The sequence below is a fragment of the Charadrius vociferus genome, unplaced genomic scaffold, assembly GCF_000708025.1.
Source record: "Charadrius vociferus isolate BGI_N301 unplaced genomic scaffold, ASM70802v2 scaffold88, whole genome shotgun sequence".
Lineage (NCBI taxonomy): Eukaryota > Metazoa > Chordata > Aves > Charadriiformes > Charadriidae > Charadrius > Charadrius vociferus.
Window position 1 is genome coordinate 3,757,389 of NW_009649619.1, and position 24,007 is coordinate 3,781,395.

General features: G+C 37.4%; 1 protein-coding gene across 1 annotated transcript in view; it reads left to right on the top strand.

Annotated features, from left to right (window-relative positions):
- Positions 1 to 24,007, top strand: part of JAKMIP1 (janus kinase and microtubule interacting protein 1) — an 86,346-nt gene that overhangs the window by 6,944 nt on the left and 55,395 nt on the right. Inside the window, exons 2-6 of the mRNA XM_009890536.1 lie at positions 4,361 to 4,855; positions 18,105 to 18,314; positions 19,004 to 19,123; positions 21,427 to 21,573; positions 22,174 to 22,314. Of these exons, the coding sequence (XP_009888838.1) occupies positions 4,361 to 4,855; positions 18,105 to 18,314; positions 19,004 to 19,123; positions 21,427 to 21,573; positions 22,174 to 22,314 (1,113 nt within the window). The remainder of the gene's footprint in view (positions 1 to 4,360; positions 4,856 to 18,104; positions 18,315 to 19,003; positions 19,124 to 21,426; positions 21,574 to 22,173; positions 22,315 to 24,007) is intronic.

A 24,007-nucleotide genomic window follows, 5' to 3' on the forward strand; every position in this document is an offset into this window, starting at 1 on the left:
AAAAAAAAAAAAATCAAGAGTTTATTTTTATTTGTTGAATCTAAAATCTAGGCTGAGCTCTACAAATCCTGACAAGTGCCCTGTATCTTGGGTTGCTATTACAAATATGTCATGTCCCCTCCTGTCCCATCCCTGTCCCACTCCCACCCCTCCACTATTTGGCTATTATGTTGCTGAAAACGGGGCTAGTGTTAGGGCTGCCTTTTTCATGGTGACATCTTCTGTTGCTTATGTCCACAGCAGTCTTGCCTAAGTCAGTAATTTTTAATGACACGATCCAATGCACACTGAAATTTCAACAGAAAGGATACTGTTGGCTGGACGCTAGATTACACTGTAAGTGTATTTAAATGGGAGCAGAGTTACATATATTTATTTTTTTTTTTTTTTAGAAAAAGCAACAGACTTCTTTTGTTCTTTATGAAGGAAAGTTGCTATTGTATTTGGGTTTTGAAATAAACAGTAGTGTCTTTGCTTATTGGCCTCACCCCTAGTAACCTGCCTTTTTCCCAATGGGCAATAGATTGCCTACCATAACCTGAGCTCCTGGCAAAAAGCTGTGAGGAGAGTATCCCTCCCACCCCCCAAGTGATTGACTATTGTGCCACAGATAAAAAACACATACATTTAAATCCAAGAGGAAAAAACCTAGCTAGTCCTTAGTAAGTCCTTATCATAACATTTTTATTGGTGCAGTTTTTCAGTAGCACTTGGAAACATATATGGCTTAATAGGTTATTGCCTTCTAGGAATGCATAACTTTAAAATTATGTCATTGACTCCAGTTTCTAAAACGGAAGTATTATATTTCTGTCTCAAGTGTGCCAAGTACCTTGTCAAAGAAAACACCAGATGCAAATATTCCATGCTAATGTAATTGTATTGTTTTAAAGAAAACCCTTCTTTCAGGCCCTGTTCAGACATAAAAAAGGGAAGAAGCTATGATGTTTGGCATTCTTTTTCCAAGAAGTTAGCCTCTGCTTTGGTAACAATGTTGTATCAATGTGCACTGATTATTAAAGATTTAATTTAGAAAGGCAGAAAATACCTTTTTTATTTGTGCTCTGATAGCCTGCCTGACTCTGTTTCCCTGTTGGCTTCATTTCTTGGTTATGCTTCATGTTCTGCCTATGAACAGAACAGCTTTCTTTAAAAAAAAAAAAAAAAAAAAAAAAAAAAAGTGCCGGAAATTAAAAAAAGACAAATTGCTTTAAAGTTTAAATTCATTTTGAAACTGAGATTTAGGCATATGGGAAAATGCCACACTACTATTTTCATTCATTCAGTTGCTCTGGAAGCCAGACATGTACAGATCTGCATAGTACCCAGGAGGGAGTGTGGGAAGGACAGTTTATGGCTTTCAGGGAAGACCTAACAGACAGTTCTAACTTTCCATCTTCTCTGACAAGAAGTAATAACAAGAAAAGACTTTTCAAAGACCTTGAGAATTAGGATGTATCTTTTTGACTGGGTGATGAGGAGTGATAGGCATTTAAGATACAGTGTAAAAATCCAGGGGTTTTAGAAGGATTCTTACTCTTCTTGTTTACATTGCTCTTGCTGAAGCTTTGTAAGTAAAATGACTATGAAATATGATAATATTCAGTTACTCTGAGTGGTTTAATATGGCTTCTTACAGACAGCAACAATGCCTATAGACGTTGCTTTTCCCTCAATTCAGTGAAAGACGAAAAAAGCTGAGCAAGTATGCCATTTTGTGTAACTTGGTACTCCTCAATAAGGAAATAACAAATAGATTTAAGTAAATAAAGAGTGTTGGTTCATTTGCAAATTTATCTATAAACTCATCCACTTGTGATAGTAAATAGGTGAGTAAGCGGCTTAGCTTTGTTATAGCATCATTGAATGGTTTGGATTAGAAAGGGAGGGACCTTTAAAGGTCACCTAGTCCAACCCCCATGCTATGGGCACGATGGGACAGTCTCAGACCTTTCTATGGAATTTGATACCCTGATGCAAGCACTGAAAATCTGTGCTGTCCACTATAGGCTTGCAACGAAATGGCATCCCACCAGACGAAATAACACATGGGTATCTCCTGCAGGTAATTTCCAATAGCCAGACTTACCATTTTGGGAGATAAATAAATAAATCCACCTTTCTTCATAAAGATATGGTCTATGAATCATCCTGGAATAGAGTAACAGTATCTGTGCAATTAAATCTGCTTCTGATGTTGTCCGATTCAGACCTCTTAATTTTTCCACAGTTGTAACTGTAGTGCTCTCCCAGATGGTGTTTAGTCCACAGTGTATCTAGAAGATTAATGTCATGAAAATGTAGATACCTTTCCTCCTTCTCCTGCTCCAACTTGTTTTTTCTTTTTCATTTTATTTTATTTTATTTTTAAATCTAGTGTAAGTTTGAGTTGATTAAGTCTCAAAGTTTGTATTGAAAAAAACAGGATCACAATACCTTCTGCACAGGGAAAGTCTGCTGTCCCTGCTGTCTGAAGACTTCAGGTGAAGTTCAGCCTCTGGAAATCCTACTGTCAGTGCTGTGGATTTGATGAGTAATGTCAGTCTCATTTTATGGTCACACTTAAATTAAGTAGTCATCTTGGATTCATTGGATGAGCTACATCTGAAGCTTTTGAGTTAAGATGTCCCATTTTGCCTCATGCAAACCCCCCTAAAGTGCCTGTTTAGAGCCAACCTCCTTTCAACAAACAAAATAATGAAGGTTTCTGGGCCTTTCCTGAACTAGCATTATTGCATTTAATTAACCCTTTACTTTTTGTTTTGACTGTAGAATCCAGAACCATGCAAAAAATAATTTGTTTTAATTATACCTTCATAGTAAATGATAGTCTGAATTTTAGTAGAGATCTCCCATCCTTTCTGCACTAATCTGTGGCAAATTGCAATTCTGGCTTAGTTTAGCATAAATTAAATGCATTGTATGTCTACAGATCCCAGCTTTGTACAGCACAGATGCAGGTAGTCCAGGAATATTGTGACAGTGACTAACATCCTGCTGCTTGGTAGCATCCTTTTTGCCACGAAGCACTGTTTGATGTGTATGATTGTATTGCCACTCAAGGTTAAAACACAAGTCTTTGAAATGTCTGCCTTTGACTTTGCTTCAGATGAGAAGTACATGCGTAGAGCCCGTATTTTGGCAGTCACTGTGGTAGGGATAGTAGAAAGATGCTACTGACATTACACTTGATGAAATACATTATAGCGTTTCTGGTATACTATAATAGAGAAGAAAGCCTTTCTACTTTTTTCTTTCTTTCTTTTTTTTTTTTTCCCCTCTCTTTCTTATAAATTAATGTCTAATCCCACTTGGAAAAAGCATTGCTTTCCACGCAGCCTGCTGAGCATCATTCTATAATGAAGTTTCATCACAGTGGGTATTACTATAATAGGCTATAAGACCTTTCCCCTACTCCCTCACAACCCTTAGAGTCACTGGCCTATATTTTCTGAAGCTTTTGGGGGCTGTGACCAACCTCAGGTTTTGGGGTGTCCAGTCTGAAGCCCCTTGCGTAGACTGAATTTTTCAGAAGACAGATTCTTTTGGCTTATCTAATAAGGACTTTTCCATTAAAGTAGCTAAGAAATTAAGAAATCCAAAATCAATGTCTTTTTTTTTTCCCTCCCCTCTCCCCTTTAATTTAATTTTTATTCCACACGTTCCTAATGATAAGAATACCCCTTTGTTGATAGAATTTCTTCTCTCTGTTTCTTGAAGGCAAGATCCTTTCTCATCTGATTATCAGGAAGTACCTTAGGTCAAGTAGTCGATTTGGGTGTAGTAGTTTAGGACTCAAATCCCAAAGTCAGTATGTGCATAAATTAGGTAAATCAGTCTATGCCTGTCTGAGCAACTCATCTGCAAAACAGTGATAGTGCTGCTTAGCTACAGAAGGATGTTGTGGGAATAATTTAATTGAATGTGTGTGAAGTCACTGTGAGCATCCATGAAGTACGGTCCTTCAGATACTAGAAGGTTTTCTAGCATTTCCTTCCCAACATAAACACAAACTCTTTTCTCTGTTTGTTTCGTTTTCCATCTGGTTGTAGAGCACAGTTATGGATGAGAGTAGTCTGGGCTGGTTGGTGGAGGAGATAAGGGGAGAACTAGATTGGTTACTGGTTGGTTTTATTTTATTCCCTAAAGCTGTGAGAACTTGTTGCCAATAGCACATCCCCATGCCACATTCCTGCACAAAAATGGCCTTTTTCTAGCCCTGGTTCTCTAGTTGTTTACTGGTTTTTAATGCTTTTGAATACCCAGGATGAGGTTTTAATAATGTTTAAGAAAAAGCTCCCTTCGTGACTTTTAAAAGTGTGGTAACACTTGTTAATCAAGATTTATATCGATGTTCTAGGTGGGTAAATTGAGAGAGAAAATCCAAGAGGTGAAGCAAGAAAGGGAGCAGGAGCAGCACAAGCACACTGCCTATGTTTCTGAACTGAAGGCCAAACTCCACGAGGAGAAAATGAAGGAACTTCAGAGTGTCAGAGAGCTACTGATCCGGCAGCACGAGCAGGAGGTAGCAAGAATGGTGAAAATTAAAGATGGAGAAATTCAGCGTTTGCAGTCTACAGTCAATGTCCTGCGGGATGGGGCAGCTGACAAAGTGAAGACGGCGCTGCTGAGTGAAGCAAAGGAGGAGGCTCGCAAGGCGTTTGATGGTGAACGGATGAAGCTGCAACAGGAGATCTTGGAGCTGAAATCTGGCAAAAAGCAGCTTGAAGAAGCTTTGAACAATATTATGCAGGCAGATAAAATGAAGGCTGCTGACCTGCGCACGGCTTATCAGTCCCATCAGGATGAGATTAACAGAATAAAGCGAGAATGTGAGAGAGAGATCCGCAGACTGGTAAGCTCATTAAGTAATGTGTGATTATTTCAATTTATATCAAGTATTAGTATATTGCTGTATGTGCCCACAAATACCAAACCAGTGGTTTGCAGTGACATCTTTCATTAGTGCTGGTGGCTACAGTAGGCCACTGTTTCCGCTACTTTGTCCTCCTTACAGCACAGGTGAACCTTGTCTCCATGTTTAGTCCAACCCAATCCAAAGTTTTATATCCCTCCAAATAGAATATGAGTGAACCAAGACTTTCCAGGGTGAATTTTCTCAACAGATCAAAGAAATAGACTTTCCCTTTCCCACTTGCCTAACTATATTTCCTTACGAATTCCTGTTGATCAAAACAGTCAGGTGTTGCTCATTTGGCAGTGCAAGAACACCTTTGTGAGATGGCAAAATTAACTTTTCAGAGAGCTTTTATATTTATACCAGAGGAACCAGTTGTGCTGAACCCAGATATTTTATTTGCTTCTTCTGCATCGTTATCCAGGTCATTCGATTTTAAGCTTTGTTGCACTTTTTATTTTTTTATAATTTCTGTGGTTTTTCTACTGCAGCTGAAAAGTTAGGGCCTAGGACAGCAGGCTTCTTTCACGCTTCATAAACCCTAGGACTTCAGCCCAGATGGCGGACTACACTGTTTGTATAAAATTGAAAAAAAGGCAGTATTTCCCAACAGTGGCTGCCCCAAATATTTCAAATTATGCAACTTTGTAAAATGTAAAGAATCTAAGATGGGCTGTTCACAGTAGTACATTTACAGAGTTCATCATCAAATGACACTTCTGTTTGGTACCGTGATATTTTTCATGTGTATGTATGTGTCTGATTGTTAATCTGTCTAAACTAGCAGTACAACAGCTATGCAAATAAAATCTAAAATTATAGTAAGATTAATATTTATCATATATCAAAAAGTACAGACTTTAAGTGGAATGAAACCTCAGGGTTTTTAAAAAAAGGTGTTTTATCAGTTTGTATGACACAGGTATGTCCTCTTATTTCTTGTATTTCTCAGGAAAAATGTTGCTGATGGCAATCTAGAAACGTGTTATATCTGTTTAATAGTGGTGATTTTCTGTCTGAGACAATGAATGCTTTTAATGCAGTTAATATTTATGCTTTAAATAAGTTGGAGGTTGATCAAGTCTCAAGGGTATCATTTCCTTGATTTAATTAAAAGACCACTGCAAAGACTGACAATGTGAGGTTTCTGTAAACATAGTTTCTTTCATATTTTGTTCCATATTGTAAATGTAGAATTTTAAAACCCTGATTATAAAGTACAGGTAATTTTTAAAAGTGTTAAAAAGGAGAGAAGTTTGCTATGTTGTGGCCTGTGTTTTTTCTAGAGAAAATCTTCCAGTTAAATTTAACCTTCTCAAACCCAAGAAATGGTGAAGCACCCCAAATTCTGTCATCCCAAATTGCCCCAGTAAACACACCTACGCCGTGTGTTTGGGTGTTATTGTAAAGGAACCACTTATCTCTTCTCTTTCAAGAGTGGAAGCTTTCAGCCTGCTGCGAGATGGAAAATTCATTCAGAATTATAATTGGAGCCTTACTGGCCCTCTGTCGCGTTGTACATCTAAAAAGGTATTTGGAGAGTGTGCAGATGACTCCTGTTACCCGCTCCCAGCCCCAGACGAAGCCTGCTGTCGGTCTCATGGGCTTTCACTGGAAATGTTCATATCTCTCCCCAGCCCTGCCTCAGGAGAAGTACAGGGGAAAAAAAATGTGAGAAGCCTGGTGTTGCCTTGTAGTGCCTTGACTCCTTTCAGAGAATGAATTTTGATTATTTTTTTTTATTAAATTGTATGGGATTTTTTAATGAAAGAGAAGTGTTTTGTCCAAGAATTCATAGCAATTTAGGCAGTTGTTATTGCATAGGGCACTCTCTAAATCTGGACTAGGGTAAAAAATACGGCAGAGTTCCTAAATGCTGCTCTCTTCCTCTGGGAGTGGGATTGCAGAATCAGATCATCAGTATGATGATCTCTCTCCCATTTTAATTAGTGCAAGGGATGCTTGCCTTCAATTTCAGAATAACCGTATCAGCTGCGGATTTGGGGTACTTGGTTTAGTTCCTACCCTTGTGGGATGAAATGACAAGGATGTGGCAGGCAGCATTATTAATATTAGCACAATTCTATAACTGAGCTTCAGTTAATATGCTTTTTTGTATGTGCTGTGTTTTATGGCAGTATTAAGAAATCAGCATCTTTTGTATTAACAGCCTAAATGGGCTGACCATGCTATCATTCAAATTCAGGTAGAGTAATTCAGGGTTCAGTGCCTGATTGTCTTGTCAGACTTGGCTGATTTATTTTGTATTTTAGATCACAGATTAGTTTTGCAGATGCATTTCGTATAGATATTGCAGCTTAAAAAAAAAGGCAGTATTTTTACCATTGATTTTAATACCCATGACTAATTTGAGTAAAATCTTGCATTTTTTGTCTTCCTGTCAAAAAAGAAAGTAGTGAGAAAGGAAAAAAGAAAAAGATATTGTCTGTGAGCATGTGGATATAATTACATTATGTGCATAAACAGCCATGCTTGTATGAATGTCAGTATTTTAGAAATATTGTGAAGACAATCTCAAAATTGATTAGTTTTGAATCGAGACATGAAAAATACCCAATAAGCCTCAAAAAAACCCAGATTGAATGGGAAAGATCCTAGTGCCTAATAAGGGGAAGTAAAATAGCTATTTGGTGAAAAATATAACACACTTTTTCTCTTTGCAGTATGAAACTATATTGGAATTTGACAGTTCCTGTAATTGACTTAATAATGTAACAGTGATATAAATGCTTTCATTAATTTAAGGAATGCTTGTTAACATGGGGTTGTGTCCGTCCCGTCCCCCCGTCCCCCCTCCCGGCTCCCCTCCCCAAAAGCAAATATATTTTTGCTGTACATATGCATCAGTACAATCTACTGGCAGCTAAGAAACTGGAAGTAAAAATAGCTAGTAACAAACTGGAGAGAGCAATGAAACAGGTGTCTAAAAAGTAAAGAGACAACTTGGAGAATAAAATAAGAAAGCAAGAACAGCTACTACTTAGTTTTTTCAGCCAATATTTTCTGAGTAGTTGAGTCTGAACAGTTGTATCATTCTGTCAATATAGCATGAAAATTGCTGACACAGATTCAGATACTTAAAAACAGAAATAACATTAAAAAAACAGCAAATAGAAAAACGAAAAAAACAAAATTGGAAATAGCAAACTGAAAAATAATCTGCATGAAGGAAAAGATGTTAAAGCCTGTTTATGGATCATATTTTTTCAAAAAAAAAAAAAGAATATACAGAATCATATTTGTACTTCATTCATGGAGTTTCCGTATAAACAGCTCTGAAGTATACATACATCCAGCTGAGGGCTGCATAGGCAGGCATGTGCACACCTAAATAACTCTGCATCCAGACTTCTGTTTTAATGGCATCCTTGTAAGCTGTATGTCTGATTTTCTACTGATGTCTCGGCTGGTACAAGACAAATTTAGTACAAACTTGATGAATGGGGAGGAGAAGTTGAGTTTATTAAGTTATGTTTATGAGTTAGCTTAAAGAGCAAGACTATACTACGAGGGCATTTAATGTTTTACTCAAAATATTAAAATGTACACAAAATAACAGTATATTTCAGCCAGTTTTCCTGGGCCTCAATTAAGCTTGTCATTTAACTGACTGACTTGGTTTTAAAATCAAGTTTCAAGTTAGTTTTCAGTGGTAAGTAAAGTTTCTCTCTTTTGCCTGAAATTGCTGAAATAGGATGTTCAAATTATTGGTCAGTTTTGGGAACAGACCAACCTTATTCTGTTATCAGCACAGCTGTAAAGGAGGGCATGAATATTAAATATATTGTAGTAGTTAGAGTTTACATTCATTCCTGGTAATACCTGGACACTGTTTTTAAGGCAGCCCTTACTTTGCAAGGCACGTTTCTCTAGATGCTGTTTTTGCAGAGATAAAAACAATGGACATTTTACAGTGCTTGCCTTGGAAAATATATGCAAAAAAACCAGCCATTAAAAGCATATTGAATTATGTCATCACTGGTTTATTTATAGTATTTCTTGAATAAGAAGGGAAATTAATTTTTATTTTGTCAGACACTGTTAATATAAACATAATGTTTAAAGCTTGGAATAAACAGATGACTCTTCTTTTCTTTATTTTGTGGTGCAGGGTTTTAGTAAATATTGTTTCCTCTATTGGAAATGTCTTTAGCATCAAAACTTTCACCTATTTTGCAGACAAATACCATTCAACCTTATCTTTGCACCTATGGTCTTCCTAAATAGCTTGGATTGAAATGAACTGAGACTTATTTAACCTTAATGTTAAATAATACCAGCTTTCTTAACCACAAAATGTAAAAGATTCTTATTAGGTGCACAGTCAGATCAATGATTAAGAGAGCAAACAGTATACCAGATGAATTAAATTTGCTTATTTCAACTGTATTCTCGAATAACCTCTAAAGAGTAATGTGACGTTACTGCAGATTGATAATTGCAAGGAAATAATCCTTTTGTTGTCAATAGAATCAAAGTAACAGAAATTGTTTTGAGGAGTGATTTTTTCGGAAGTTCCTACCAGCCATAATTTATGAAGATAGATGCACTATTTAAGTGTCCTTAGTCCAAATTATCTAGTTGCATGAATTCAAAACTCGTTCCAACATGCAATCATTTTTCTGTGTAGTGTTTGCCAAATGTATGTAACGCAGTACCTAGAAGAATGTAATTCAAACTAATAGATTAAGTAGTTTTTAAAGGTAAAAATCAAGGCAATTTCACTTAAACTTCTGTTCAAGGAACAGAAAACCCCTCATTTTAAATAGTGATTTTTATTATTATTATTAATATTATTATTATTATTTCAGTTTTGTGCCTGTGTATAACACTGTATCTCATGATTTAAGTGAAGACTTCTGAAGGACTCAGGTGACATCTTTTCAAAATTTAGAATTGGATTGTTTCAGTTCAGGACAAGGCCAAATTTCACCTCAAGTCCTTCCACCAGTTAGTATTTTCTAACCTTGCACAGCTTGTAATGTGCTTGTCTGCCTATAAGTCCTTAGCGCGTTACTTAGCATTGGCATTTTGTATGAGAAGTGCAGTATCATACGATCACAGATGAATTTAGATGGTGAGGGTCCTCTCGAGGTCATCTGGTCCAACGTCTGGCTTGAAGCAGGGTTGGATCAGGTTGCTCTGGGCCTCCTCCAGTCCGATCAGAAAATCTCTGAAGAGAGAGAGATCCACAGTCTCTGGGCAACCTGCCCCAGAGCATAGTCAGTGTGAAATTTCTTTCTTTCTCCTTCTGTAACCTTTGATTATTACCCTTGTCCTTTTGCTGAGCATCTCTGAGAAACGTCTGCCTTGTTCATCCCTGTATCCCTCTTTAGGTAGTTGAAGGGTTATCTGCAATTGTAATGCATCCCGTAGTCTTCTCTCTGGCTGGCTGAGCAAGCTGGGCTCCCTCACCCATTCCTTGAATGCTGTAGTGGTCTTACTGGCCTCCCTCTAGTTTATGGCACTTGTGCCAGTTTGTCACTACCTTTTTTTTTTTTGTGCTGGGACCCCAAAAGTGGCTGTGCTGCTCCTGGTGTGGTTTCACAAGCACTTAATAAAAGGCTAAATCACTTCTCTATCCTTCTGGCTACACTGCTCCTGATTTGGCCCAGTATCAAGTTAACTTCAGTCGTTGCAAGCTGTCACCACTGACCCATATCCAACTTGCCCTCCAGGACACCCAAGTTTTTCCTTTTTTCTTTCTTTTTTTTTTTTTTTTTTTTTTTTCTTTTTCTTCTTTCTTGCAGAACTGCTAACCTCAATTGGTGTCCAGTCTTTTCTATTGTAGGAATTTAAATCCTCCCAGGGGCAGGACATGATATCTGTCTTGGGTGAACTTTAAGGGGTTTTTTTTGCCCATTTCTCAAACTTGTCAAAGTCCCTCTGAATGGTCTTCCTTTCCTCTAGTGTAGTAACAGCTTCCCTAAATTTGGTATCATTCATAAATTTGGGGATGGTGCATTCCATTTCTTCATCTGGGCAGATGATAAAGTTGTTGAAATTTGTTATTGTCTTCAAATTTTAATTTAATTTAACATGAAAAATAGTAAGAGCAAAAGTTTAACACTCCACCGAGCCCTAAAATTACATCCTTTGGAGTGGAGGCAACTATTTACTAATAACATCCACTTTCTCCTGCATTCCCATGACGAGGATTTTGCCATTTTAAGGCAGTGAAATTCCTATCTTTAGGTTACATTCGTCAGTGGGGGTGATGCGGAGACATTTTGTCTGTGGAAATTCTGGTGCAGAGGGACAGTTGGCTGTTGGCAGGGGCACTCCATGATCCTCTGCTGCCCTGAGAAGAAGGATGGAGCCCGGCTTTTCTCACTTCACTTGTGCAGTGGTACAGATGTATGAGTTTTGTTTCCTAATCGAAATCTAGAATTTTGAGCCTGGAAATTGAGTTTTTGAATCATTTGAGTGTGCAGTCATGCATGGTTGGGTAGAGCCTGCTGTAGCATGCTTCTTATCAGCCGCTTAAACCCGCGTACATTTCACACACAGCTGCTGATACCAAATTGTAGACCGCTTCTCTGGATTTTGCCATCTGTTGGAGACGCGTGTTTCAGCTGCATTCCAAGGCTGAGCTAATCTCCTGCGAAGACCCTTCCACTACCTCCAGCATTTTAGGACTGCAAATAATACTTTGCCTTCCATCCTGTGAAGATTTATGCTTGTCCTCTCAGGAGCTAACACGGCAGCGTTCCACTAGGGCCTGTGTTTTCCTGAATCCAGCAGATCTAACCAAAGCTTTTTCTAGTACAGGCTCCACATTTTGGTTTTATTCTTAGTATTTTCTAAGGACTCCATTATGGTACATAGGTCACAAATCTGACTTTTATATCTATATGCCTTACCACACACTTAAAAAATATGTAGGAAAAGCTATTGGAAGTAAATATTGACTGTTTGTTTAGAAAAATTACACATGAAATTAAGAATAACTTCCATCTACCTGTGTTTGACCCTTACTTTTCCACTGGATGGCTGGCATCTTTTGTCCCTCTTCCCCTAAGGGTCCTAAATAAATAGCAAACACTATTTAAATAGGTGAACATGTCTAGTGTAGAGAATGCTATGCATAATGCAGAAATTTCTTAATTCCTCCCTCCAGGTGGGCTTTCGGTTTGTGATATTGTGTTAGGTCTTAGTGTCCCTTTATAAATCTAAAAGGTGGTAATTCCATTTAGTTCTATCTTTGGCTGTTTATCTGAGTAGCATCTCCTTTTTGTCTTTCCTAGTAACTTCAAGTCCTTCTGTCAAAAAATCCCTATTTTCAGTGTCAAGCATTTAGTATAAAGATTAATTAAATGCCTTCTGGAGAAGGGTACTGTAGAATTTTGTTCTGCAGTTGGCCGGGAGATAACTTTGGTAAGGATGGGTAAAGAGGAAGGTCTTACACTTGGCAATGCAGCAGCTGGCTTTTTCCACTTTGAAAACTGAGTATGTCACTGCCCTGATAGATCCAGCTTTTAATTCCCTGGGAATTTCTCTTTCAACTTTGTGAGAGGCTAAAGTTCCCCCAAAGGTCTCTGACTTTCTTTCACCGTTGCTATTGAAGTGTGGGATAATTGGCAGGGGGATACTTTTTCCAATGGCTGGCTTGGTTCTCCTTCATGTTTGATAAATATTATTAAAATGCTTATTTCTCTTAGCTGTTAGGAGGTGGTTAGGTACCTGTTCTTAGGAAACTGAGCAATTTTGACACAGGCTATAAAAGCTAGCTCTTCATTGATATAATGCAGGTAATTGCTATATTTGGCACCTAAGATTGGACAGCACAAACCCCAGTTAATTAAGAAATGATACTTTAGAAAGCTGTAATTTTAACCAAGAGCTCCAGAGTTACTCGTGCTATCCAAGGTGATTTCTCAGTAATTTCCCTCTGCAGCTGCTTGTGGATGATCTTATTTTCTTTAACATCCTCTTTCAGATGGCATATCTGCTACTTTTCTTCTCAAAGGATGTAACTGAAAATATGTCCTAACCTCATGTTGCTCCACTACCTTCCTATCACAGACTTTTTGTACTGAATTGCATCATGTTTAGTTGCATAAAGAAAAATGTGTCTATTCTACAATGCTTTAAAATCCACGCAAAACAGAATGTCAAAGAGTTCGTATGACCATGTTATGTTGTGTAGCTGCAAAAGTGGGAAAATTTGTTTTTAAACTGAGAACAAGTTTGAAACCAAAGCAGCCACTTTCCCAGAAAAGGCATTTCTGGGATAATATATTTAATTTAACATAATACCTTTGAGCCCGATGCATGGATTGGGATCTCATTGAGCTAAATATGTCGTAAGAAAAGATGGACTCTACCCTTTGTATCTTAGTGAGGTGTCTGAAATGAGTAGTAGTACAGGGAGGAATACACGAAAGCGGTGGTAGGACATTAGTGCAGTCAGCTTTCGCTTGCCACGCGTTGCTTGTCCCAGCTGCATTGTGCCACAGATGCAGGAACCTCCTACAGGCACCTGGTGTGGCAGGTCCTGCACCATGCTCCCTGGACCATGAGGGGTTGGGCAGCATAGTGGAAAGGCATCTACTTGCTCAGAATCCGGTCATGAATCATCAGGTGAGAACATCCAGGTTTATTGGTTTCAGCTCAATGCTGGCTTTGCCATACCTGCATCGCTTCCAATGAATTCCTGTGTTTCTATAATGTGCTTTCTATGTCTTAGTCTCTCAGGGATTTGTTAGTTTAGGTGTCCTGTTTGATGACCAGACAATAGACTGTGATCTCAGCAGTGTAATTTCTGTTAGGTATTTAAAATATTTTCATCGTTTCCTTTTGGTTTTTAGAGGTGTCATGGAAAAAGAGAGATATAAGAATTTGAGGAAGGTCAGTCAGGTAACTAAATGGATATTTGTGGTGTTGCTTCAAGTAGGAACAGTGGCATGGGAGAAGACATAAAAGTACATGACTGAATACATGACAAACTGATATTGGAGAGGGGACATAGCACCCTGATATTAGATAGGAGATGAAAGGACTCCAGTTAGGCTGCGAATATCTTTGACAGTGAGAGTGATTGTTGTTGTTGTTTCATATAGTAAAAGAAAAACAATTTAGAGAATCCAGAGGTGAGAGTTTTGTGAAGAGAGCATCGTTAACAGCAGCATTGACATTGGATGGTGAGTGGACAGGACTGCATTTAAGGTCAGAAAGGAGAATGTTGCAATGACTAAGGCATGATGTGAGATCTCAGGTAAAAGTCTACCAGTATGTATGGATTTTAGAGCTGATAGGCAGAAAGAGTCTTTTGATGTAATCAAATTGCACCTGTGAGAGAACCAAATTAAAGATGACAACTATTTTATTTATGTAAGCGGTGAGTAGTTTGGGGATGGCTCCCTAGTGACGTAAAACAGACATTAAAAAGCATGAAAAAGAAAGGAATGCTATGCATGGTGAAGTATCAAATCCTGGATTCTGTTTGGTGAATGAACATTGTAGTAATGGAATACAGGGTTAAGTCTTTAAACTTGAGAGGTCATGGGGGGACCACTAATTGTTATTTCACTTAATATCATAAAAGCCAATGATGTTCAGTTTGTCTACAGTAGTCATAAATGACAATGGGAAAATATCTCAAAATGTGAGTGTGTATATGTATGTGTATATATACATGTATGTGTACACTGTGAATGTTTGGGTATGTATCTATATACACATATACATATCATATATATATAAAGAGAGAGACCAAAACATTTATGGGAAAAGCAAACCTACATAGGTGGAAAAGTTGACAGGTTTTTAAGCGTACAGCTTCTTAATCTGCTGAAAGGCTTCTGTACCTGAAAGCATGTTTCTTTGCACTGTGTCACTTGGTCTAACAAAAAAATACTACTTCTCTTTTAGACTGTGTGGATTCCTAGACAATCTTGGCTATGACAGTGTTGCTTCCACAACATATACTTGATCAAAATAGAAAGCAGCAGGGAACCCAGATTAATCCATTTTGATTTTCATTTACCTAATGGAAGATACTCCTCTCCACACTAAAATAAAGACCATAATACATTGTCTAATTACATAAGGCTGTTTTCCTTTATGCTGCTAACTTTTTTTCTTTGTGTAACCAAATGTGGCAAGAATTCGAGAAGAGAGTTGTTCTCCAGTGGTACAGAACTAGCATGGAGACTTTGTGTGAGCTTTCACAGTTATTAGAACACGCAAAACTAAGCTAAGCTGAAGCCTTTTGGGAGGGGTTGACCTTTCTTCTCTGGCTGTCAACTTATGTTCAGTTTAAACCTAAACCATATTTCTCCTTTTCCTAGTCTTGTACCTCCTCTTTCTCTGCTTGCCTGTGCTTGACCTACCATCTGTCCCACATGCAACTGAGGGATGTTGCATCCCTGTAAAATATTTCTCTTCCCTTTTCTCCCTCTCTCTGGCATAATTTGTACTCTCTGTTAATAAAGCAGACAGGGCAGATGAACAAGTTTTGTCTGTAGAGTGCAAGTCTGAAGAAATATGGTAAATCTTTGGGTCAGGCGTTGGGGTAAACTTAAGAAAATTGGAGCCTTGACTGGGTTGATGCAGTTACGTTGGGGAAATCAAAGGTATAACTGTCCCCTTGAGGAAAGGAGAACTGTATTTTGCCCCAGGCTTCTGAAACAGAACTTAAGGTACAGGTGTTACTGCTGCAGTTCTGTTCATCTTTACCAGTTTGCAATAAGTTAGTTGCTTAGAAACTCTTCTTTCTGCTAGCTTGTGCTTATAAAAAAGTAATCGCTACTGCAATGCTCTGTGTGTTCGTGTGTGTGCATGTTTACATGAGTAAGAGATTCTCTAGTGTGTTCCTGTAACTTAAAATATAAGCTCAAAATAAAAAAGGGTGTGCAGCCATTGCTATTATGTTGCTATTTTCAATTATTATCAGTCGCTCAAAGATTTTTCTATTTGACTCAAACCTGGGGTGTTGCTTTTTTTCTGAAAGCTTCACCACATGTAGATTTTATGGTAGAAAAAACAGTAGGCAGAGGAGCAGAGGGGAATTCTGCCTTCTTTCCTGCTTTCCCCAAAGCCATACTCTTCCATGGCATTTCTTTCTAATGTGTGCGAGCTTGTGTGCTTTGATCTATGGAAGTGTGTGTGAAGGATGGCATGGGCATGGTTTCACTGGTCACATCTGTTTCAAACAATCTGTTCTGCTGCAGTTTAGCAAGCAGCAGTCCGTACTGAGACTATTGCTTTCTTTTTTTCTTCTGACTTAAACACCTATGTCATGTCATTTACCGTTTATGTTAGGAGAATATGGAAAGTATGAAATGTGCTACTAATTGAGTAACTAAAATCAAGGCTGCCTACATAACCTTGATTCTTCCTTGTTAAATGTATGCCTTGCATAGCCAAATTTCTATATCAATTACATAGATGTTCAGTGTGAACACCTGTGTAATTGAAAGTGAAACTTTGTCCACAGTATTTAGTTACATGACATTTTTTCCTCCCAAGGGGTCCCTGATAGATTAGTGTTCATGACAGATAGCATTCAGTGAATGAGGCAGCTGCTTAATTTTTGTCATTGCTGTTCACTGCACAGTCCCACTGAAACTCTGCATGTTGCAAATTCTTCCATTAATAAAAACCACATTCTTTTCCTGCAAGTCCTTTGTGGCATACTTGAAAGTCTCACAAGCCTGAATTAATGTACTGGGAAGTATTATACCTATTTACTGGATGAGGAATTGAGACCCGGCAGCCTTCCCAAATCAGGAAGGAAATGTCCATCAGAACCAATCTCCGTCAGTTCCAGATGCAACTGAAAAGTAGCATAGACGAGCTTATTCACTTCAAATCTGACCTTTTCAGCCTCGATCATGACTTGACTTGCTTCAGCCAGGCCATCTTCTGCCACTCAGATTCTGTACCCAAACTAATTTCACATGCTTTGTAGACTGTGAAAGGAGTAAGACAAGAATCCTGAAGAAGCAAATTGTATCTGATCATGTAATCTGATTGTGTTAATCCTGTACATCGCTCAGACTTAACTATAAGTTACTTCTAACATTTCCTTTTATCTTTTTTTTTTTTTGTGTGTGTAACTTGACACAAAGAACTTCTGTGGATGTAGGGCTATAACAAACAACAAATGTATGATTTAACAGGTTCATGATTTTATTTTGTTTTTTTTCAAATAAGACTATAGTAATCTCATTTCTAAAATTATATTGATTTGTTGGCCAAGAAAACAATTTAGTAAACTGAAGGAGATACAGTACTGTTCCAATAAATATATTGTTAATGGTTAACATTCTTGTTAAGAAATCTGTTTCTATAGTAACTGCTACAGATTGTCACTTCCTCTAGCATTTGGAATAGTACCAAAGTGAATTTAACACTGATGATGTGAGGGACAAATCCTATGAGAGCTGCAATAGATCTCTGCTAGCGGTATGCTTTATTTGGTATCGAGATGTATGAACAACACAGTTCAGTAACCATAGATGGTGTTTAAGAACTATTTCTTCCTACCCTTTATTTTAATGCTCTGTGTGCGTTTGCTTTTTTTCCTTCTATGCAAAGACCAGTCCTTGTTTGAATCTTATAGCAAGGGCACATAAAATACATGGGTATGATTAAGATTGTAGGCTTAAGAGTGTGTGTGTGTGTGTGTGCATATGCTTATAATTTTTAAATGTCTGTGAAGAGATTCACCATGTGTGATTTTCACTGGCAAAGAAGGAGTCAACATGGGGCAAATGTGTATGGCTCAAGCTTTAAAACAAAGCCCAGGTGAATTTTAAAGTGTGTGTTTGTTTTATCTTGTACTAGCCCCATGTTTCTTCTCTGAAATGTAGCAAAGGGAGGTTTTTTTAATTCTGCTCCTAGAAGTGAGTATCCTCAGATGAAGTGAATTATTTTAGTGGCGATGTATTCTGTTTCAGTGTATGTTTGTATCTACTTCTGTTTGTCTTTTGAGTTGAGACTTCACTGAGCAAACTCATGATCAAGTGAAGGCTGAAACTTTTTTAAGAGGAGGGGGAAAGGCTTCAGAAGAGTTGGATCTTCTTTTTAGCAACTACAGTTTGGCTGCTGGTGCAATTCTGAGAGAAACAGAACTTTGTTTTTGCAAGTCTGTGGATATGCATGCAGTGAAGACTTGGAGATGCTACAGAAACTTCCTTCTTGCTTGATTTCTTTCCAGATGGATGAGATAAAAGGCAAAGACAGAGTGATTCTGGCTCTCGAGAAAGACCTCGGTGTCCAGGCAGGCCATACACAGAAACTGCTCCTTCAGAAAGAAGCTTTGGATGAACAGCTTGTCCAAGTGAAGGAGGCAGAACGATACCACAGTAGTCCGAAGAGAGAGCTTCCTGTGGGAGTGGGGGACATCACCGAACTGATGGGAAGCCCGGTAAGAAAACTGTGTTTTCTTCAAATATTCAACACAGGATAATTGCTGCCTGGGTGTTCACATTGGTTTTGTGGTTACTTTTAAAACACTAGAAGGACTAATTCATGGTAAATGGCCCTTCACTGTGCTGTTTCACTGGTGATTTAGAAACTGCTTGGATCCCTTGAATTTCAAAGAATTGGAAACACGTAGACATAGAACTTTTAGAATTTACATTGTAAACTTCAGCTGTGAACCCCATTATCTTCTAAGCTATTTATTTCATAACTTCAGGAATTATAGTATCTAGTTGCCATTGGTTAAAATACTTTTCAAAAACAGTGCCCTGTGATTTTAATTTATCCCATGTACGACATTTTTTTACTTCTAGCTGATAGTATAGAAATCTAGTCAGAGGTAACCAGCAATAGGTGAAATATTATTTATATAGCTTTTTTTAAAAAAAAAAAAGTTAAACCTTTGCATACAGTTCACAAGTAGACACTTTTCATGTAATATATCATATAGCATTTCCACAGGATGTCATTGTTCAGTTTTTCAGTTAATTAAAATAAGTTTTCCAGACATTGATGTAAAGAGTCTATTTTAAATTTACACAACCCACTTGCTAAACCGTGATAATAAATTTATGGATAGTAAAATATTTTTTTAAATGTAATTTTATATATCTGTATGTTTTTGATGTAAAGGAGCAGCATTTGGATGAACGAGATGTGCGGAGATTTCAGTTAAAAATTGCTGAACTGAATGCTGTAATAAGGAAGCTGGAAGACAGAAATACTCTCTTAGCAGATGAAAGAAATGAACTGGTAAATTAATTAGTAATAACACAGATGGTGACTGGGAGGGCATGTTATGGCAAAAGATTTAATGGTGGAAAGTCAGTGTTATAAATAATTTATGAATTAGTCCTGGTTGGCCTCAATCTATTGTATCTAAATATAGCAGAGATTTCTATAGAAATTTACTTTGTGACTATAAAAGACATGGATGGAATCTCCCCTGTTCCAGAAAAAGAAAACTTTATAAATTTATTTTGGGGTCATCTTAATAAAATTGACTAGTAGCTTGCCTGTGGCAGTGTGTAATGTTGTTGTGTAAAACATGCATAATCTATGCACTTAAATTGCTGTACTAATCTTTTTGAAATCTGACTTTGGTTTTGTGACATGCTTATGCTAGCTAGGAGTTAAAAAAGCTTTCTTGTGGTAGAGATGAAAAATCTGCCATTTCTCAAGGGAAATATCTTAAGTAGGTGAAATTATCCTAGGAGAGTGGTAGTAACTTAGAAAAGAAAGGATATGACAAGAATTTTAAGAATGAATTTTATTAGCCTGCATCACTACTTGATTGCTTGAATTGAGGTTAACAGTAAAACTCCCATTGACTGCAATGGGAGGTGAGTTTAACAATAACAATTTTACACATCCTCTGATAATGGCCTATTTCTAGTGGCAGAAGAAAAATTTTTTTCATTCTAATCAGATGGAAATTTTCCCTCATGCAACCTATGTATCCGATTCTAAAATAATGCTATGATGTATGGGAAGGGTGCTCGTGCCATGTCAGTCCTATAGATGAGTGAAGCATTGACATCTTCCTCCTTGCTTTGTCAGGCTTAGCTCTTTGTGTTGAGATATGAAGGCTTTGCTTTACGATAAAAGGATTTAATTCAGTTATGACATCTCAGTGATTATTGGAAGGGCTAATTTTTGAAATTTTCTTGTCCAACGTCTTGGCTGAATCTAGATTCCTGAAGTCAATTGAACACAAGACTAAAATTGGGTGATTTGAGAACATAATCGTGTCTTTTTCCTTAAACTTTTCCTCTTTATATAGCTCTATAGTCTAGACTGCCCTTTCATATGACAAAATTGATTCCTCATCAACAATTTATGTTTCCTGGGGTAAGAAGAACACATGTTTTAGCCTGGGTACAGTTTGCCATTTTTGCTACTTTGCATAGGTGCTGAGTGTTTGTTGGTTTGGGTTTTTTCCCCCACTTCTACAGCTACAGTTGCTTTTCTTTGCTGTATACTCTCAGGACACCTTGCCTTTTTTCAAGATTGCGTTATATAAAGACAAAATAATGAAGCCTCCTAATCCTTTCTGTGGACATAAATCATTCAAAACATCCTTGAAGAATGCTGAAATACTGCAACATCTATCCTTCAGTGTCCCTCTAGATGGAGGGCATGGATGATTCAGTCAAGCGCTCTTCTTGATGCTTGACCTAGAGGCATAAGAAATATGTTTTGGAAAAGATATGGAGAAGGTTTTGTCATATTTTGAGACAATGTGACATAAACCCAATAATATCAGTAAACTGGTATGATTAAGCATGCTGAAAAATAATTTTACCCTGAGAACAAAACAGAAAACCAGATACTGAGTGAAATTATCTCAGGAGAAAGATTATCTTTTCCTTATTTCCAGTTAAAATTCAGTAAATTGAAAACTCTTTTGATTGGAAAAGAATAGATTTTTTTTTTTTTTTACAAACAAAACAGCTCAAAGATTAATGAAACAAAAAGAGCGAAATATTGAATACACAGAAATGGAAGAAAGGGGAGTAATTTGCTTCACATAATTGTCTGACATCCTAAAACCACAGGAACAAAATTGAGCAGCTTGAAAATGTCAGCAGAATGCTGAGATTGAATCTGTGCCCTCTGGCTGACTTTCTCATTGCTCTAATTACACATTAGGTATAGGGTTTTTAAAGTAGAGTAGGAGGAATTTACTCCTACTAAAGGATGGTGAAAATGACTACCCTGGAGACCTAATTGCTCATAAGACGCTTATAAACAATGAATTTTTCAACAAATACCTTTTATGGATCATCGTGTTTTCCAAGAGCAAAATCCAGTAATCAGATCTAGTGTTTTTGTAGACTACAAAAGTGCTATTTCTTGTTTGCTTGGGCTCCTGTAGTTCTTAGTTCAGGGACTCCTGTAGTTCTTAGTTCAGCAGTGGTCTATATCAGATGCCACTTGAAAAAAGAACTGAATTTTCTGAATGAAGGAAGTAGGCAAGTGAAAACACACATTTTTCTTCTTTCCTACAAGTATAGACTAAAGCGTGGCTAACTTTGTTCCTTTGCTATTTACAGCTGAAACGTTCTAGGGAGACGGAAAGTCAGCTGAAGCCTTTGGTAGAAAAAAATAAGAGGATGAGCAAAAAAAATGATGATATGTTGCAATGTATCCAGAGAATGGAGGAGAAAATAAAAAATCTATCAAGGGAAAATGTGGAATTGGTAAGTAATTGTCTCTGTCGTCATGTTATAAGAACACATTGCACACAATTACTTTTGAAGTGCTTGTGAGGCTTTTACTCTCAATACAGACATTTCAGAGTCTTAAATTCAGCCAGTGCAACTGAACATTCATATTCTAAATTGAGAGTGGCATGTGCTTTGTGTTTTATCAATTCACACTGATTAAGGGAAGGGATCACAGATAGACAAAATGTGTTTGGAGGCTATGAAAGTGTATAACTAAAAATCAGCTTTAATAAATGCTGCTTTTATGATTAAAAGTCAGAACTAAATTTGAGCTCTGCTATGTTAGATCACTGACTTCACTTGTCTGCTAATTTTGTCCCAGATTATGTTCTTTCATTCTGTTTTAAAGTATCTTATGTGAGATATTAAGACTGAGGCACACAGAATGTGTAATTAATTTTTTTTGTTGTTGTTGAAAGAGGCCTTATGTTGTAGTGGAGTATGCGTAGATGAGTCCAAAGAATTATTGATTACTACATTGCATGTGAGAATTTTCCGCCTGTTCCAGAAAGACACTTCAAAACGTTCTTTGTGTTGCATTTTTTTCAATTTTATTTTAATTTTTTTTTGCAGAAAGAGAAGTTATCTGCACAACCAGTACTGAAGAGGCATACATCTTTGAATGATCTCAGCAGCACACGGGAGGAACAAGAAATTGAGTTCCTTAGACTGCAAGTCAAAGAACAGCAGCATGTTATTGATGATCTCACAGTGGTAATGCTTATGACTGGTATACACACGTGCATGCACACACATCTATAGGCAAGATAAGGATTTGAGAGCAATATTTTAACTTTACTTGTTGTAGTGATACAGAAGTAGTTCTTTGGCATGGAAGGGTTCTTGTTATTTCTCAAGTAGTGAACTAATTTATTTGAAATGTGTATGAATCTCTGTATTATAAAATGTTTACTTATTATGAGCTGCTTGTGAGAAGAAGTGCATCAGTCCATCCACCTACCATACAAAATTGGCTATCAACAACTGACGAACTTGGAGGAAAGGACACGTTTCAAAACTTAATGACTGAAACGTGCTGGATGTAGAACCCTGATCCAAACCCAACCACTTCCCTGAACTAGAAGTTCTCCTAAAACAAAGTAACATGCAGGATGGCATCCATTTCACATACCTAAGCATCTCTAACTGAGCTGGCCACACTAGCTGTCTTTATCACAAATGGAGAGAAATATGCATGATTCATCCAAACAAAGGTAGCGGCATAGTTTAAGATTAGAATTGCACAGCTGCTGCCCTCTGGCTGTGAAGACCACTTAAGATGATGCTCACAGATGTTTGCACTGTTTGATCAGGACTCTTGAGTTGTGTTAGAGTTGTCTGGTGCTATTTAATGCAACGTATTATACACTCTTCTGGTGCTGGCAGGAATGAGATGTCATCTCTGAGAGACCCCTGTCCTTCTGGAGCAGCACCTGGAACTCAATCAGACTATTCCAGAGCACCTCAAATGGCACTACTGACCACTAAAGATTATAAAGCAAATTTAAGATCATTCTGTCTAAATAAAAAATTAAACAATTGGATACAATATTGAAAATAAAAATAGACGATCCAAAAAGATAAAGCATCAAGATGTGTTATTGCTCTGTCTGGAACATTGTCTGTATTCTTGGCAGTTCCTCTGAGATTTTGACCCTGGATTTCTCTCTGTAATCAGTGCCCAAGATTGATGTCTGCATGCTTTCTCTAGTGTCACAGTGTTACAGGCAGTAGGATGTTACTCAGACACTATGATGTAGGGTCTGACTCACAGAGCAATGCTGCTTTACATTACAAATACAACTGTAGGGGCAGGGACTATGACATGATATTGAGTTCTCAGTATATGGCAGATATAACCTCACTTATATTTCAGTGTACAGTGGGTATGAAAGGACTCTCTTTACTGTCTCAGCCAGTAATCTGGGGAAATATATTGTATCCTGACTTTGGTGAACTAGTATTTATTTGTGTTTAGTGTGAAAGTCAAATAAATAAATATTTAAAAATATGGTTTCATTTTTGCTTTGTTTCCTGTTTACAGATACTTTTTCACTGTCAGAACTAAGTTAAATTGTTAACTAGGGTGCTGCTTTGTTTGCCAGTACAAACTAATTGATGCTTCACCTTCAATATGAATGCAGTGGAACTCTGTACTTCCATTGTGCTTTTCGGCTGTCTTTTCTGGCTCAAACCACACCTCTGCAGCATACAAATGTATCATAATTATCAAGAATGACCCACATGTCACAAACCTTATTAATACGAAAGTCATCAGCTTACCTCCAGCTGAGACCAATATGATACACATGAATAAGAATGATAGTCTTAGGCAATAAGGTTGTCTCAATTGATTAGTATTGTCGTTTGTAGGGTATCTTTGATGCTGTTGAAGCCATATAAACAG